Source organism: Suricata suricatta, chromosome X (genome assembly GCF_006229205.1).
Source record: "Suricata suricatta isolate VVHF042 chromosome X, meerkat_22Aug2017_6uvM2_HiC, whole genome shotgun sequence".
Taxonomy (NCBI): Eukaryota; Metazoa; Chordata; class Mammalia; order Carnivora; family Herpestidae; genus Suricata; species Suricata suricatta.
In genome coordinates, this window is record NC_043717.1 from 64,036,742 (window position 1) to 64,055,744 (window position 19,003).

Here is a 19,003-nt window from a genome sequence, read left to right on the forward strand (position 1 = left end):
CAAAAAAAGAAGAGGAAAAAAAAAAGTAAAGAAAATAATAAGGGAAAAATCCAAGACACACTTCCTAGGGGAAAAAAAAATCAGCATGTAATTTCTGTCCTTGACGGGATGTATTAAATAAGCAAACACCACCAACAAGCAAAGCAAGTACTACAATGTAAAATTATTAAAAAAAAAGAAAACCCTCTCACATGCATATATGAAAGACTGCACACAAAGAACTCACATCTTTTCAAGCTTCAATAGTAAATATTCTGCTACTATGTATTAAATACTGCATGGTTTGCGCAAGGTGAGATGAAACCACATCATGAATCAATAAGCATTTTGCATTTTCTTTCATTATCTACTCAAAGTTATGCCTACTGCACCTCTAAACATTTCATTAAATCCAATTATACAGCAAACACTCCCAAAATAAACTTAGATTGTATTGCAGTTTCACTTAACAGTATATAAAATGCTATGTTGTGACAGGTATCAACTATCCATTAGATACTGAATCCATTTTTCTTAAGCACTACTAACTGCTTGCTTTCTTAACAGTATTTTGAGGAATATTTGTTTCCAATCAGCTTGTTGTTACTACATCTATAGGGATCTGGGTTACAAAGGGTGAATTATGTGGAAGACAAGATGCAAAGGCTAGTTGACATATTTGTCTACAGTGCTGATCCCAAAGAACATGGAGTTTGAGGACCAGAGGGAGGGAACATATTAGGTGGAAGAGACAGTCTTAGATATCCAAAAGCCTAGAGCTCTGACTCCCCAGTTTTTTTTTAATTCTACCAACCCATCCAATGTGACTCATTTAAATTTAAAAAGAATTGAGGAAACATTTCTGATAACTTTGTATATTCTGCTAATTGATCCTTTAGTGAACTGCCTTTTGACAATCTGGCTTTTCTGTGAATTGATCTAGAGTCCCTTCAGTCAAAGAAATCCTAGTGCAAGTGGACATACAGTATGCATTTCAGGTGCATCTGAATTGAAAATTGAGGTGCTGGATATATAATAGCAGCTATTTTTTCTTTAAATCTAGTCTTCTTTTAAATTATTAATTCAATTTGTGCTACATTCTGCACTTTAAATTTCTTGATTTTTAAATTTTATATCTTATAATTAGTCTTATTTTCAGAATATCTTTCTGAAATAATTAGAAGTTTATAACTTCTTAGGGTGCCTGTATGGTTCAGTCAGTTAAGTGTTTGACTTTGGCTCACGTCATGATCTGGTGGTTTGTGGATCAAGCCCCATGTCGGGCTCTTTGTTGACAGCTCAGAACTGAAGAGTGCTTTGGATTCTGTCTCTCCCTCTCTTCCTGCCCCTCCTCTGCTCATGTTCAGTCTCTCTCTCTCTCTGTCTGTCCCTCTGTCTCTCTCTCTCTCTCTCTCTCTCTCACGCACACACACATAATAAATAAAACATTTTTTTTTAAAAAGTTTATAACTTCTCCATAGATTTTTCTCTTAAATGTCGACAAGCTATGATTTTTTTCATTTAATCAATTAGAGAAACTATAGTATAATTTGTTCCATGTCATTTAATAAGCTGACTAGGCATGATTGGGTGTATGACCTGTTGTCCCTAGTAACTCGTTAACTGAAGTGTGTAGATAACATTCATGCAACAACAAGTTTTTGTATATGTATTCTCTATCCTTGTTAACTATATGCTTGGGCCCTCTGGGTGATAAAAGGTATCTATTAGCTACATTTGGATGTCATACCTCTCACAAAAGTAAATAACTTGTATGACTGCTAAATGAATTAGCAGAAGACTTAAAAATAGAGTTCAAGTTTTTTATTCCCCCTTTCTGTGGTGCTCTTCTATTTTGGTGATACCATCTTTAAAGTTTTTTGTTCTTGTTTTTGTTTTAAAGTTGTTTTTAAGTAATACAGGTCCTAAATAGATTTGTATAGTTCAGAAGACTTGAATATTTCTTTGTCTTAAAATTACAAAGGAAAACAAGAAAGATAGGAAAATGTAAGATTTAATAGATGGAGGCAGAGATGGGAGGAAACAAAGAGACCAGGCTATGGAGCCAAGAAAGCCTTTATTGGGATCTGCGATTCCCGGGCGAGGTCCCATGACCTCAGGAGTGGGGAGTCAGGGAAGTCGCACCTGATAGGCAATGGGCAGGGGGTTTTATGGGTGAGGGGGTTCTTGGTTTGATCTTGGGAGGGCAGATTATCAAATAAGGGCCTTTCAGGGACGTGACGGGATGGAATAGGTCGCCTTGTCTGTCAGGGTGATGGGAAGCTGGAGCTTCATGATTGGCTGTTTCCAAATGGGGCAGGACATCCCAGGTCTGCAGGTGAAGGGTGGGGAGGTCATCTGTGCCCGTGTTCTCCTCCAGCCCCCAGAGAAATGGCTGCTTGGTCGCCACCTTAAGGTTACTCTTACAGAAAATAAACTTGTTCAGAGGCAGGGTGGGAGAAATCCAACAAACTTTCTGATAAATCAAGCCTGTTTGTACCTAACTTAGTCACTGTTTCAGCCAGTATTTATTGAGTATCTCTGGTATGTGGTATTGAAAGCTTAGCCCTAAGAAGTAAGAAATATGGTCTCTACACTTGAGGAGTTTTCAATATAACCAGTGAAATTAATGATATGCATATCCTCACCAGACTATGAGATGGAAACAGCAAATATCCTTCTGAATTTAGGGTTGGATTTGTTTTGTTTTATTTTGAAATTAGGGAGAGATTGAAAATAGTTGCCTTAGTATTTTATTTCTGACATATGTGTATAATGTGAGTGCTCTTTGAGTATACATATTACAGCACTTGGTGAACCTTCTGCAAGTTTCTTTACATGAGTGTATTATTTCCATTTTTATAGGAAGAGTGAAAAAATATACTCAAGTATAATAGTTATCTATTTTATTCTTATGTATAATTTCTTTTTTTAAAATGATTTATTGTCAAATTGGTTACCATACAACACCCAGTGCTCTTCCCCACAAGTACCCACTCTATGACCATCACCCCCTGTCCCCTTCTCCCATCCGTCTTCAGGCCTCAGTTTGTGCTCAGCATTCAAAAGTCTCTCATGATTTGCCTCACTACCTCTCCTCAACTCTTCTCCCCACTTTCCCATTCCCATAGTCTCCTATTAGGATTATCCTGTTGGACCTATGAGTGACAACATATGGTATCTGTCCTTCTCTGCCTGACTTATTTCACTTAGCATGAATCCCTCTAGGTCCATCCATTTTGCTAAACATGGCCATATTTCATTTTTTCTCATTGCCATGTAGTATTCCATTGTATAGATAAGCCACATCTTCTTGATCTATTCTTCAGTTGATGGACATTTAGGCTCTTTCCATGATTTGGCTATTGTTGAAAATGCTACTATGAACATTGGGGTACATGTGCCCCTGTGCATCAGCACTTCTGTATCCCTTGGGTAGATCCCCAGCAGTGCTATTGCTGGGTTGTAGGGGAGTTCTATTGATAGTTTTTTGATGAAACTCCACACTGTTTTCCAGAGCGGTTCCAGTTTACATTCCGACCAACAGTGTAGGAGGGTGCCCATTTCTCCACATCTTCACCAGCATCTATAGTCTCTTGATTTGTTCATTTTAGCCACTCTGACTGGCATGAGGTGGTATCTCAGTATGGTTTTGATTTTTCTTTCTCTCATGCTGAATTACATTGAGCATTGTGTCATGTGCTTGTTGGCCATCTGGATGTCCTCTTTGGAGAAGAGTCTGCTCAAGTCTTCTGCTCATTTCTTCACTGGATTATTTTGTTTTCCGGTGTGGAGGTTGGAGATTTCCTTGCAGGTTTTGGTTACTAGCGTTTTATCCGATATGCCATTTGCCACTGTCTTTTCCCATTCTGTCGCTTGCCTATTAGTTTTCTTGATTGTTTCCTTTGCAGTGCATTAGCTTTTTATCTTGATGAGGTCCCAATAATTCATTTTTGTTCTTGATTCCCTTGCCTTTGGGGATGTGTCAAGTAGGAAATTGCTGCGATTGAGGTCAAGGAGGCTATTGCCTGCTTTCTCCTATAAGATTTTGATGGTTTCCTGTCTCACATTCAGGTCCCTCATTCATTTTGAGTTTATTTTTGTGGATAATGTAAGAAAGTAGTCTAGTTTCATACTTCTGCATGTTACTGTCCAGTTCTCCCAGTATCATCTGCTAAAGAGGCTGTCTTTTTTCCATTGGATACTCTTTCCTGTTTTGTCAAAGATTAATTGGCAATATACTTGTGGGTCCAGTTCTGGGGTCTCTATTCTATTCCATTGGTCCATGTGTCTGTTTTTGTGCCACTACCATACTATCTTGATGATGACGGCTTTGTAGTAAAGGCTAAAATCTGAAATTGTGATGCCTCCCATTTTGGTTTTCTTCTTCAATATGACTTTGCCTATTCAGGGCTTTTAGTGGTTCCATATGAATTTTAAGATAATTTGCTCTAGCAGTGAGAAGAATGCTGGTGCAATTATGATGGGAATTGCATTTAACGTGTAGATTGCTTTGGGTAATAATGACATTTTAACAATGTTTATTCTTCTGATCCATGAACGCGGATTTTTTCCCCCATTTCTTTGTGTCTTCTTCAGTTTCTTTCATAAGCTAACTATAGTTTTCAGCATACAGGTCTTTTATATCTTTGGTTAGGTTTATTTCTAAATATTTTATGTTTGTGTGTGTGTGTGTGTGTGTGTGTGTGTGCAGTTGTGAATGGGATTAGTTTCCTGATTTCTCTTTCCTTTGTTTAATTTTTGGTGTATAAAAATGCAACCGATTTCTGTGCATTGATTTTGTACTCTGCGACTTTGCTGAATTCATTGATCAGTTCTAGAAAGCTTCTGATGGAGTCAATAGGGTTTTCCATGTAGAGTATCATGTCGTCTGCGAAAAGGGAAAGTTTGACTTCTTCTTTGCCAATTCTGATGCCTTTTATTTCCTTTTGTTGTCTGATTGCTGATGCTCGGATTTCCAGCACTATGTTAAACAACAGTGGTGAGAGTGGACATCCCTGTCGTGTTCCTGATCTCAGGGGAAAGCTCTCAGTGTTTCCCCATTGAGGATGATATTAGCTGTGAGCTTTTCACAGATTGCTTTTCTAATATTTAAGGAAGTCCCTTCAATTCCCACTTTCCCAAATGTTTTTTAATTTTTTTAAGAAAGGGTGCTCTATTTTGTCAAATGCTTTTTTCTGCACCTATCAATAGATCATATGGTTTTTATCTTTTCTTTGTTAATGTGATGTATCACATTAATGGATTTGCAAATATTGAACCAGCCCGGTAACCAAGGAATATATCCCACTTGATCATGATGGATAATTATTTTTATGGGCTGCTGAATTCAATTTGCTAGTATCTTGTTGAGTATTTTTGCATCCGTATTCATTAAGGATATTGGCTTATAGTTTTCTCTTTTTGTTGGGTCTCTGTCTGGTTTAGGAATCCAGGTGATATTTGCTTGGCGGACCGTGTCCGGAAGTCTTCCTTCCATTTCAATTTTTTGGAATAACTTGAGAAGGATTGCTGTTAACTCTGCTTTAAATATCTGGTACAACTCCCCTGGAATCCATCCGGCCATGGGCTTTTATTCGTTGGGAGATTTTTAGTAACTGATTTGATTTCTTCACTGGTCATGGGTCTTTTCAGACTTTCTATCTCTCCTCATTTGAATTCTTAAGTGCATGTTTGTTTAGGAATTTGTCCATTTCTTCTAGATTGTCCAGTTTGTTGGCATATACTTTTTTATAGAAATCTCTGATAATTGCTTGTACTTCTGAGCGATAGTTTGTAATAGGTCCATTTTGATTCATGATTTTGTCTATTTGGGTGTTCTCTCTTTTCTTTCTGAGACTCTTGAATTCATTGATTTTTTTCAACTGCTTCTTTCAATTCTATATTGTTTATTTCTACCCTGATCATTATTATTTCTCTTCTTGTGCTGAGTTTGAGGTGCTATTGCTGCTCCCTTTCTAGTTTCCTTAGGTCTTCCATTAGATTTTGAGTTTGCACTTTTTCTAGTTTGTTAAGATAGGCCTGGATTGCAATAAACCTTCCTCTTAGGACTGCCTTTGCTGCGTCCCAGAGCATTTGGATTATTGTATTTTTGTTTTCATTTGTTTTTACATATTTCTTTAAGTTTCTCTCTAATTGCCTGATTGGCCCAATCATTCCTAATATGATCCTTTTTAACTTCAAGATTTTTGGAGATTTTCCAGACTTCTTCCTGTGGTTGATTTCAAGTTTCATAGCATTGTGATCTGAAAGTGTGCATGGTATGATTTCAGTTCTTTTGTATTTATGGAGGGCTGTTTGATGACCCAGTATGTGATCAGTCTTGGTGAATATGCCATGTGCACTTGAGAAGAAAGTGGATTCCCTAGCTTCAGGATGCAGAGTTCTAGATATATCTATGAATTCTATTTGTTCCAGTGTGCGATTCAGGTCCATTGTTTCTTTAGTGATTTTTTTGTATGGTTGACCTATCCATTGTTGTAAGTGGAGTATTACAGTCCCCTGCAATTAGCACAGTCTTATCAATGGTATTGCTTCTGTTTGTAATTAGTTGTTTTATGTATTTGGGTGCTCCCGAATCTGGCGCATAGATGTTTATAATTGTTAAACTTGCTTTGTGGTTAATCACATAGACCTCAGAGTCAGAGAGACTTGGGGGTCATATACGGGTTCTACCACTTACTAGTAATGTGATATTGCCCAAGTATTCTAAGCCTCAGTTTCCCAATCTGTTAAAATGAAGATAACAGTATCACTTAGCTCAGAGGGATTGCTTAAACCTGATGAACATCTTTGTTTTTTCATCTTACCTTGCCCAGCATCCCAATTCACTTATCTAGGTTAAATAAGTGTATGTTCTAAATGACTCTATCAGGGCGCCTAGGTGGCTTAGTCAGTTAAGCCCCCAACTTCGGCTCAGGTCAGAAGTTCCTGGGTTCAAGCCCTGTGTCAGGCTCTGTGCTGACAGCTAGCTCAGAGCCTAGAGCCTGCTTCAGATTCTGTGTCTCCTTCTCTCTCTGCCCCTCCCCCTCTCATGCTCTGTCTCTCTCTGTATCAAAAATAAATAGAACATTAAAAAAATCTAAATGACTCTGTAATCCACTTTGTCTTTCTAACTGCAGCATTTACAACACATCATCATATGTTTCGCTGATGAATTTAAAGGAGCCAAACAAATCTGCTTCCATTACCTCCCCAAGCTGATTTTCTACCTCTTTGCCCACCTCCTCATTTATAGTAAATATATATTTATCACTCCACAGCCTAAATCTTTCCAGTTCCTTCCACTGACAGTTTTTCAAATTTGAGAAAAATATTAGCCAATTTAAAGTAAAGTCTTTCTCATACAAACACTGGATAAAGACACCACAAAAATAAAACTATAGGCCCAAATAACCTAATGAACATAGATATTAGCAATCCCAATTCAACAGTAAATTTTAAAAAGATTCACATGATCGCATGGGATTTATTCTTAGGATGGAAAGGTGTTGCACTATTCATAAGTCAATTAATGTAGTGCATAACATCAATAAGTGAAAGGATAAGAACCATATGATCATTTCAATAGATGCAGAAAAAGCATGTACAAAGTACAGCATTCATATGTGATAAAAATCCTCAAGAGAGTAGGGTTAGAGGGAACATACCTCAACATAATAAAGCCCATCTGTGAAAATCCCACATCTAACATCATCCTGAATGGGGAAAAACTGAGAGTTTTTCTCCTAAAATCAGAACAAGACAAGGATGTCCATTCCTCGCTACTTTTATTCAACATAGTACTGGAAGTCCTAGCCATAGCAATCACAACAAAAAGAGATAAATGGTATCCAAACTGGTAATGAAGAAGTAAAACGTACTGTTTACAGATTTTGTGATTCTATGTAGAAAATCTGAAAGATTCCACCAAAAGCTGCTAGAACTGATAAATGAATTCAGTAAAGTTACAGGATACAAAATTAATGTACAGAAATCTGTTGCATTTCTACATACCAATAATAAAGCAGCAGAAAGAGAAATTAAGAAAACAATCCCATTTATAATTGCAACCAATATAATAAGATACCTAGAGGTAAACTTAATCTAAGAGGTGAAAGATGTATGCTCTGAAAACTATAAAAAACTGACAAAAAATTCAAGAGAACACAAAGAAATGGAAAGACATTCCATGCTCATGGATTAGAAGACCAAATAGTGTTAAAATGTTTATAGTACCCCAAGTAGTATACACATTTATTACAATCCCTATCTAAATACCACTGGCATTTTTCAGAGAGCTAGAACCACCAATTCAAAAATTTGTTTGGAATCACAAAGACCTGTAGCAGCCAACGCCATCTTGAAAATAAAAAGCAAAGCTAGAGGCATCATGATTCCATACTTCAAGTTATATTACAAAGCTGTAGTGATTAAGGCAGTATAGTACCAGCACAAAAATGAGACAAAGAACAATAGAACAGAATAGAAAACCCAAAAATGAATCCACAATTATATGGTCAATTAATCTTTTACAAAACCAGAAAGACTATTCAATGAGAAAAAGACAGTGTCTTTAACAAACGATGCTTGGGAAACTGTACAGCAATATGCAAAAGAGTGAGAGTGGACCACTTTCTTACAGCATACACAAAAATAAATTCAAAATGGATTAAAGACTTAAATGTGAGACCTGAAACCATAAAAATCTTAGGTAAGAACACAGGCAGTAACTTCTGTGACTTTGGCCATAACAACTTCTTTCTAGATGTATCTCTTCTGTGGCAAGGGAAACAAAAGCAAAAATAAACTATTGGGACTACACCTAAATAAAAGCTTCTGCACAGTGAAGGAAACAAAACTAAAAGAGAACCTATTAATGTGAGAAGATAGTTTGCAAATGCATATCTAATAAAGGGTAAGTGTCCAAAATGTATAAAGAACTTATAACACCACACTCAAAAAAAAAAAACCTACAAAAATTGATTTAAAAAGCTAGTAGAAGGGATCAATATACATTTTTCCAAACAAGACTTACAGATGGCCATCCGACCCATGAAAAGATACTCAGCATCACCGATCACACTGATCATCAGGGAAATGGCAAATTAAAACTATAATGTGATATCATCTCACACCTGTGAGAAGCACTTAACACAAGAAACAACAGGTGTTGGCAATGATGTTGAGAAATAGGAACCCTTTTCCACTGTTGGGGGGGAAAGGATAGTTACCAGAGGCAGGGGGGTGGGTTACATAGGCTATGGGGATTAAGGAGTGCACTTGTTGGGATGAGCACAGGGTATTGTATCAAAATACAGAGTTGCCATGTTGTACACCTATAAGTAATATAATACTATATCCTTACTAACTGGAATTAAAATAAAAACTTTAAAAAATATCAAGAAGTATATGTAATGAAAACCTAAAAAATAGTTTTGGAATATTATTTATTTGGTTTTGATACTGGGATTTCATATCAGAGTTAACAGAATGTAATTGTTAAAGCAGCCCACTGTATGTATGTGTGTATATATATTTATGTGTGTAGTGTCTTAGAAAAAGATAAGCTCAGATAAACTGACAAGTATCTCTATCTTAATAGTTTTCAAATTAAGGAATGGCTTCAAATTAGCAAAGTTTTTGTTAGCCTCACTTTGGAGAAGAATGATGTATGCTAATTGCTAACTTTGTCTGCATTATTTTTTAAAGATCAAATGGGCACAGTGGTAATTTTCATTAATCTCATACCGAGCAGCTAATTCAAAATTCCATTATTATCTCTCCATTATCTACTTGTTTCCTTTGTTCAGTATCAGAACAGGGTGTTTATAAGTCATTCTTGAATTACAGCACTATTAAATATAGTGAGAATTAGTTTAATCTATTGCACTGTTTTGTTTTTAGATTATTTCTTTAACTTTATTTTGCACCATATTGGCTGTGTTGAAGATAGCTTGGCATTTTTAAAAGAGATTTAAGAATTAAAGACTTGTGGTTTCAATTTTTTATTCAAAAAGGGACATTCGTAAATGACATATATTGGAAAAAGAGTAAAGTGAACACCAGATTATTAGTATTTTATTCTTGTAACCTCACTAATTTGTGAACTTGGACAGTCACCTGATTCTTTATTTCTGTAATGAGGCTGTTAGAAGAGCTGATATTTAAGCATCAGCTCCATCCTCAATATGCTATTATATTTTCATAATCTTCAAATACGAACTGATGTTAAGACCCTTGAAACCTGATGGAAGGAATTTGTTTTAAAAGGCGATTTATTTTTTGTATTGCTCCATTAGATTGCTTGCACTCCTTATAACCACAGAGTATCCTAAATTACATAATTAAACCTGTTTCTAAGACTTGGAGGTGGAGGGAGTTCCAGGGTACTGGGCTGGCCCAGTTGTTCCAAGAGGAATATCTCAGCCATGACCATATAGAAAAAGGGAATAACCATTTCTGAGAAGCTTACTTTGTCTTTGAGACAGCACATAGGGAATGTCTGTTTTAATCACTTTGCATGCTTTGTCTTACTTAATCCTTATAATAAACATGAGGAGTCTGTGTTTATTATCCTATATTGTGGCTGAGCAAACAGGTTCATATAGATTAGTTGAATAGCCTGCTCAAAGACTACCTAGAAGTTAAGTGTGGGGGCCACAATCCAAACTCTGTGGCAATTTGAGCTGTTTGTAGGAAGTCCTATACCGTCTCAATTTACATATTCTACATTAGCATTTCTGAAAATATTGCAATGTAACATCTCAGGAGTCTAATATTGTGAAGCAAAACGAAACTAAGTTTTGAAGCTTCAGCAAGAAATATGTTCCGAGTACTTACTGTGTGCCAGACATTGTGTTAAAATCTGGAGATACAGTGGTGAAAAAGGCAAGATTCTAGTAAAGTGCTAGACAATATAAGCTTACATAGAGTTAATACTATGAGATTTAAAATAAAGTGATGATAAGTGTGGTGGAGAGAGGACTGTTGGGCTGAGACTTGATTGATGAGTTAGTAATATAGAGGTCAGGAGTAAGAATCCTCCAGGCAAAGAAAACAGCAAATACAAAGGTCATTTTATAGTAATAAACTGATGTACAAGCTTCCAGGGAAGCATTAGTAGGGTCTTATTATCCATTAATTAAGACAATTAGTTTGAAGATCATATAAAAGTGGCCTGTGACTGCAGACTTGCCACATTTCATGCTATAAATGTTAATTTGGATCTACAGCCTTAAGAGCTGGGTAAATAAGTTATACAAATGTGGAAATGATTTCATGGTGATGTTTTTACTTTGCCATCTATGTTATGATTCATTCAATAGTAGAGTTATTGAATATCTGCATGCCATAAAAATGAAGAAAAATTAAGTTAGTGTACATTACACAAAACATTGAAGTTAAAAGTATGAAATTGTATTCCTTATTCTGTAATTGTTATGGGTAGATTCAATAATAGTTTACTTCTGTGGAAGCTCGCTGAATTGGGTCGCTGTGTTAGATACTTAGCATACATGGAGTTCAGTGTCTAGAAGAGTGATAGACACAAGTAATGATCTGTCCCAATATCTTAAGTACTGTAGCAGTGGTAGTGCTGAAGAAGCACTATAAGGGAATACAATTCCCTTATATAAGACTTTATCAGACTTCAAACAAATGCTTACTATTCAAAGGAATTTAAAAACAATTCAGACATAAAGAATGATCTACTCCCTTATGATCCAGCAATAGCATTGCTGGGGATTTACCCAAGAGAGACAGAAATGCTGATGCATAGGAGCACATGTACCCCAATGTTCATAGCAGCAATGTCAACAATAGCCAAAACATGGAAGGAGCCTAAATGTCCATCACCTGACGAATGGATCAAGAAGATGTGGTATATATTCACGATGGAGTACTACATGGCCATGAGAGGGAATGACATATGGCCATTTGTAGGAAAGTGGATGGACCTTGAGGGTGTCATGCTGAGTGAAGTAAGCCAGGCAGAGAAGGACAGAAACCATATGTTTGCACTCATAGGTCTAGCAGGAAAACAAGAGAGACCTAATGGAGAACCAGGGGGAACAGAGGAGAGAGAGAGAGAGTTGGGGAGAGAGAGGGATGCAAAACTTGAGAGACTATTGAATGCTGAGAATTAACTGAGGGTTGAGGGGGAAGGGGGAGGGGGGAAAAGAGGTGGTGGGGATGGTGGAGGGCACTTAAGGGGAAGAGCACTGGGTGTTGTATGGGAAACAATTTGACAATAAAATATTATGGAGAAAAAAAAAAGAATGATCTACAATTTCTATATTGAGGAATGATCCTCAATAAAAGCCAAACACCTTGAAACCCTAGGAAATCCATTTCTCATTATTCACACATTATTTTTTAAATTCTGTATCTTCTAATGATATGATTTCTACCAAATTGGAAAAAAAATGCTTTCCTTATTCTAGCTTAGATACTTCAGAAACTAAGTATAATTAGTATGACTTGGAAAATGAGACTCAAACTAGAATTTTTATTTGTTTATTTTTACTTAAATCCAAGTTAGTTAACATGTAGCGTAATAATGATTTCAGGAATAGAATTTGGTGATTCGTCACTTACATATAACACCAGTGTTCATCCCAACAAGTGCCCTCCTTAATACCCATCACTCATTTAGCCCATCCCCCCACCTAACACCCCTCTAGCAATGCTGTTTGTTCTTTGTATTTAAGAGACTTTTATGGTTTGTCTCCCTCTCTGTTTTTAATCTTATTTTTGTTTCCCTTCCCCTATGTTCATCTGTTTTGTTTCTTAAATTGCACATAAGTGAAATCATATGATATTTGTCTTTTGCTGACTGACTTATTTCGCTTAGCATCATAACACTCTCTAGTTCCATCTACTTTGTTGCAAATGGCACGATTTCATTCTTTTTGATTACTGAGTAATATCCCATTATACATGTGTACACACACACACACACACACACACACACACACACACACCACATCTTGAGTTGTTATTCAATGGACATTTGGGCTCTTTCCATAACTTGGGTCTTGTTGATAGTGCTGATATAAACATTGGGGTGCATATGCCCTTTGAATCAGTATTTTTGTATCCTTTGGATGAATTCCTAGTAGTGCAATAGTTGGGTCATAGGATAGTTCTCTTTTTATTTTTTTGTGGAACCTCCATACTATTTTCTAGAGTGGTGCAGCAGCTTGCCTTCCCATCAGCATTGCAAACTAGAATTTTAATCCAGAGGGATACGCTTGTAATATAGGAATGGGGTAGTTACTATTTTGTATCTCTATAATGTGAAGCTGTGAGTTATTAGTACAATGGATATGTTGATGAGATTTTCCTCTCAGTCTTTTCCCTAAACTGCTTACATAGTTATGGCAAGGTGATGAAGCTAAAGAGCAGTGATGAGATAATGAGTTCTAGCAATAACCCCATATATATTGGAAATTACTCTAAGAACTAATCATTATAAGATAAATGAATTTAATGACATTTTAAGATTAATCTGCAACATGGGAGTGATATAGGAAGGAATAGTTGGGAATCAGTGAACACTTTAGACTAATTTGATTAACATGCCTAATGGAGACTGTATTGTTTTATATTTTAATAACTGCTTTCACTTGTTTTTGGAGGTAGGGTAATTCTTTGATATATTTGAATGGGTTTGGGTGATGTATAACATTTTATATTAAATTTTGTTCACTGTATTTTGTGGAATAAAATATAAGCCTATTAACTAGGAAAATTAGTAAGATGATTTATAAAAGATTATACTGTGGATTTGGGAGGACCAGCTAATGTTAATGCTAGTGTCTGGACTGCAAATTTAAGCATCTCTGTCAGTGACAACTTATCTCACGTCCATATTCTGTTCAGACCATGAGTACCAGCAGTATATATTTTTAAATGAGGATGAGGAGAGTGTTGAGATATACATAACATGATTTTATCATGTCAGTTCTATGACCAAGGATTTTTAAGTGAATTGCATTCTCCACACATTTTTCTACAGTAAGACATTTACATATTCTTTGCATTATTTTATTTTAAAAGTTTTTTAAAAAGCCCTGCTGTTTGTCTAAAATGGTATTTTTTTTATAGGGAGGGCTGAAAAACAGCAAACATGAATGCACCCTGTCTTCACAAGAGTATGTTCATGAATTACGATCTGGTATTTCAGACGAGAAACTTCTTAACTGCCTTGAATCTTTGAGGATTTCTTTAACCAGCAATCCCGTCAGGTAGGTGATTCTTATTGCTTTGGTATGGTTCATACAATTTATACTGTACATAATTTTCAGGAATACAATCAGGTACATCATTTTAACTTCAAGGTTTTTTTTTTTTTTTACTAGCAATCTGATGCTAGTTAATAAAACAGCCATGTTTGATTATAAAGTTATAAACATTTAAAAAATACAGTTAATCTGATCTCTAATATTGGGAAATTTTAAGAATACAGATATTACCTGGAGGTTTAATTACTCTTTCATTATAAAACATGGTTCCAGAAGTTAAGTGTCCACATTTACTCAGTAATTTGTATGCACAGATTAACAATTATTATATGCTTATTTGCAAAACAAGTATATTAGCTCTGATATAACTCATTTTTAACCTGAGAAATAAATATAATTTTATATTAAACAAGTTTTGGATATACTATTCACATATTTTTGCAATTTGGGATAGCAAAAATTAAATTATTTTAACCAATAAAGGAAATGAGACAGATATTAATAAACTCAAAGCTCTACACGTTAGTCTATTTTCTAACTAAAAAGGATTTTTAAAGAAGAGGTTCTTTGCCAATGGTGAAATCCAATAACTGATGTTCTTTATTAATCATAAAAAATTTAAGTTATAACCAAAACAAAATGTTTTATGAGGAAAATAGATTCTGCTGTAATATGAAAATATTCTGGGATATACTCATATAAATTGCTACAATCTTAAGTTCAGAAGTGAACCACATAAAAGTATACAGAAATGGTATTTTGATTTTATTCATGTTTTTCTAATATGTAGTGGGGCCCATATTTTGTATTTCTCTGACCCATCAATAGAGCCTTGAAATAATTTAGAGCTCATTTGAATTAATATAGAAATTGAAATGTATCATTCTATATACATATATATTATTTACCTATAGTGCATTTGTCAGAATACCTGGAAAATTTTAATTCTATAATTAAAAAAAATCTTAAAAAGTCAGTGGTAAGATGAGAGTTTGGAATATCATAATATTTCAAAGGTGACAGTCTTACCATTTCTTCTAGAATGCTTCTGGATTTAATGATTTGAAGTATGTGAGTTCCTTAAGAACAGTAACTGTGTATGTCCGCCCTCTCCATGTAAACCTACAACTCTTTACCATAGTGCATTAATGTGCCCTGGAAATTTCTGTCGAATGGCCAAATATATGAGTCAGTACATGAATACTTAAGTAGTGATCAGAGAAGAAGTTGTGGGATTTAGGAAGGAAGGGAAAGGGTACCTAGTAAAAATGCATTTTTGTAAAGATGGCAAGCAAGGCTTGAAAGTACAAGCAGAACCTTTAAAATACAGTGTAGCAATGGCCAGAGAACACCAAAGAATTATGGGAATCAGCTGAGACGATGGTGGGTCCTGATTGGCTGGAGGCAGCTGCATACTGGTAGCTGTTTGGCTCCATAGGTGACACGAGGCTGCTTGTTGGTCACACTCCCAAGCTTTCTGTGGTAGCTCTCAGTAGAAGTCGGAGCCCACCTGAGAAACTCCGACAATATAGCCAAAGCCTATGTCCTAATCTGCCTAACCTGTTTTTTTTTTTACTAGTTTATTGTCAACTTGGTTTCCATACAACACACAGTACTCTTCCCCACAGTGCCCTCCTCCATCACCACCACCTCTTTACCCCCTCCCCCTTCCCCTTCAACCCTCAGTTCATTTTCAGTATTCAATAGTCTCTCAAGTTTTGCATCGCTCCCTCTCCCCAATACCCTTTCCCTCCTCCCCTACCCCTGGTTCTCCATTAGGTTTCTCCTGTTCTCCTGTTAGACCTATAGTGCAAACATATGGTATCTGTCCTTCTCTGCCTGACGTATTTTGCTTAGCATGACACCCTCAAGGTCCATCCACATTCCTACAAATGGCCATATTTCATTCTTTCTCATTGCCATGTAATACTCCATTATATTTATATACCACATCTTCATGATCCACTCATCAGGTGTTGGACATTTAGGCTCTTGCCATATTTTGGCTATTGTTGACAGTGCTGAATGAACATTGTGGTACATGTGTTCCTATGCATCAGCCCTTCTGTATCCCTTGGGTAAATCCCTAGCAGTGCTATTGCTGGGTGATAAGGGAATTCTGTTGATAGTTTTTGAGGAACCTCCACACTGTTTTCCAGAGCGGCTGCACCAGTTTACATTGCCACCAACAGTGTAGGACGGTGCCCATCTCTCCACACCCATGCCAGCATCTATAGTCTCTTGTTCATTTTAGCCACTCTGACTGGCATGAGGTTGTATTTCAGTAAAGTTTTGATTTGTATTTCCCTGATGATGAGTGATGTTGAGCATCATTTCATGTGCCTGTAGGCCATCTGGATGTCCTCTTTGGATAAGTGTCTGTTTATGCCTTCTGCCCATTTCTTCACTGGATTATTCATTTTTTTGGTGTGGAGTTAGGGGATTCCTTGTAGATTTGGGATAGTAGCCCTTTATCTGATATGTCATTTGCAAGTATATTTCCACATTCTGTCAGTTGCCTATTAGTTTTCTTGGTTGTTTCCTTTGCCTTGCAGAAGCTTTTTATCTTGATGAAGTCCCAATATATCATTTTTGCTTTCATTTCCCTTACATTTGGGGATGTGTCGAGTAGGATATTGCTCTGGTTGAGATCAAGGAGGTTGTTTTCTACTTTCTCCTCAAGGAATTTGATGGTTTCCTATCTCACATTCAGGTCCTTCAGCCATTTTGAGTTTTATTTTTGTGTATGGTGTAAGAAAGTGGTCTAGTTTCATTCTTCTGCATGTTGCTGTCCAGTTCTCCCAGCACCACCTGCTAAAGAGGTGGTCTTTTTTTCCATTGGATACTCTTTCCTGCTTTGTCAAAAATTAATTGGCCATACAATTGTGGGCCCAGTTCTGGGTTCTCTGTTTTATTCCATTGGTCTATATGTCTGTTTTTGTGCCAATACCGTACTGTCTTGACGATGACAGCTTTGTAGTGGAGGCTAAAGTATGGGATTGTGATATCTTCTGTTTTGGTTTCCTTCTTCAACATTACATTGGCTATTCGGGGTCTTTTGTGGTTCCGTATGAATTTGAGAATAGTTTGATCTAGCTTTGATAAGAATGTTTGTGCAATTTTTATGGGGATTGTATTGAATGTGTAGATTGCTTTGTGTAGTAATGACATTTTCACAATGTTTAATCTTCTGATCCATGAACGGAATATTTTTCCATTTCTTGGTGTCTTCTTCAATTTCCTTCATAAGTTTTCTATAGTTTTTATCATATAGGTCCTTGGTTAGGTTTACTCCTAGGTATTTTATGGTTTCTCGTGCAATCATGAATGGGATCAGTTTCTTGATTTTATTTTCCACTGCTTCATTATTGGTGTATAAGAATGAAATTGATTTCTGTACATTGATTTTGTACCCTGCAACTTTACTGAATTTATTGATCAGTTCTAGAAGGCTTCTGGTGGAGTCAATTGGGTTTTCCATGAAGAGTATCATGTCATCTGCAAGAAGTGAAAGTTTGTCTTCTTCTTTGCCAATTCTGGTGCCTTTTATTTCCTTTTGTTGTCTGATTGCTGATGGTAGGACTTCCAGCACTATGTTAAACAACAGTGGTATGAGTGGACACCTCTGTCGTGTTCCTGATCTAAGGGGGAAAGCTCTCAGTTTTTCCCCATTGTGGATGATATTAGCTGTGGGCTTTTCATAAAGTGCTTTTATAATGTTTTGGTAAGTTCCTTCTATTCCGACTTTCACAAGGGTTTTTATTAAGAAAGGGTGCTGTACTTTGTCAAATGCATTTTCTGCATCTATTGATAGGTTCATATGTTTTTCATCCTTTCTTTTGTTAATGTGATGTATCACACTGATGGGTTTGTGAATATTGAACCAGCCCTGTAACCCAGGAATGAATCCCACTTGATCATGATGGATAATTCTTTTTATATGCTGTTGAATTCGGTTTGCTAGTATCTTGTTGAGTAGTTTACATCTGTATTCATTAAGGGTATTAGTCTGTAATTCTCTTTTTTTGCTGGGTCTCTGTCTGGTTTGGGTATCAAGGTGATGCTGGCTTCGTAGAATGAGTTTGGATGTTTTCTTTCTATTTCTATTTTCTGGAATAGTTTGAGAAGAATGGGTATTAGCTCTGCTTTAAATGTCTGGTAGAATTCCCCTGGGAAGCCATCTGGCCCTGGCCTCCTATTTGTTGGGAGATTTTTGATAATGGATTTGATTTATTCACTGGATATCGGTCTATTCATGCTTTCTGTCTCTTCTGATTTGAATTTTGACAGTGCATGTGCATTGAGGAATTTGTCCATTTCTTCTAGGTTGTCCAGTTTGTTGACATAATTTTTTATAGTAATCTCTGATGATCACTTGTATTTGTAATGGTTTGTTTGTAATAGAGCCTTTCTCATTCATGATTTTCTCTACTGGGTGCACTCTCTTTTCTTTCTAAGGAACTTGGCTAGAGACTTTTCAATTATGTTTATTTTTTCAAAGAACCAACTCTTGGTTTCATTGATCTGCTCAACTGTTTTTTTTTTAATTTTATATTGTTTATTTCTGCCCTGATCTTTGTTATTTCTCTTCTTCTGCTGGGTTTGGGATGCTCTTGCTGCTTCCCTTCTAGTTCCAGAAAGTGCTCTGTTAGATTTTGAATTTGTGCTTTTTCTAGTTTGTTGAAATAGCCCGGATTGCAATATACTTTCCTCTTAGGACTGCCTTAGGTGTGTCCCAGAGATTTTGGATTGTTGTATTTTCATTTCCATATATTTTT

At 36.2% G+C, this 19,003-nt stretch overlaps 1 protein-coding gene across 1 annotated transcript in view; it reads left to right on the plus strand.

Annotated features, from left to right (window-relative positions):
- Positions 1–19,003, plus strand: part of DIAPH2 (diaphanous related formin 2) — a 295,986-nt gene that overhangs the window by 186,398 nt on the left and 90,585 nt on the right. Inside the window, exon 4 of the mRNA XM_029930066.1 lies at positions 14,089–14,228. Coding sequence (XP_029785926.1) covers positions 14,089–14,228 — 140 coding nt within the window. The remainder of the gene's footprint in view (positions 1–14,088; positions 14,229–19,003) is intronic.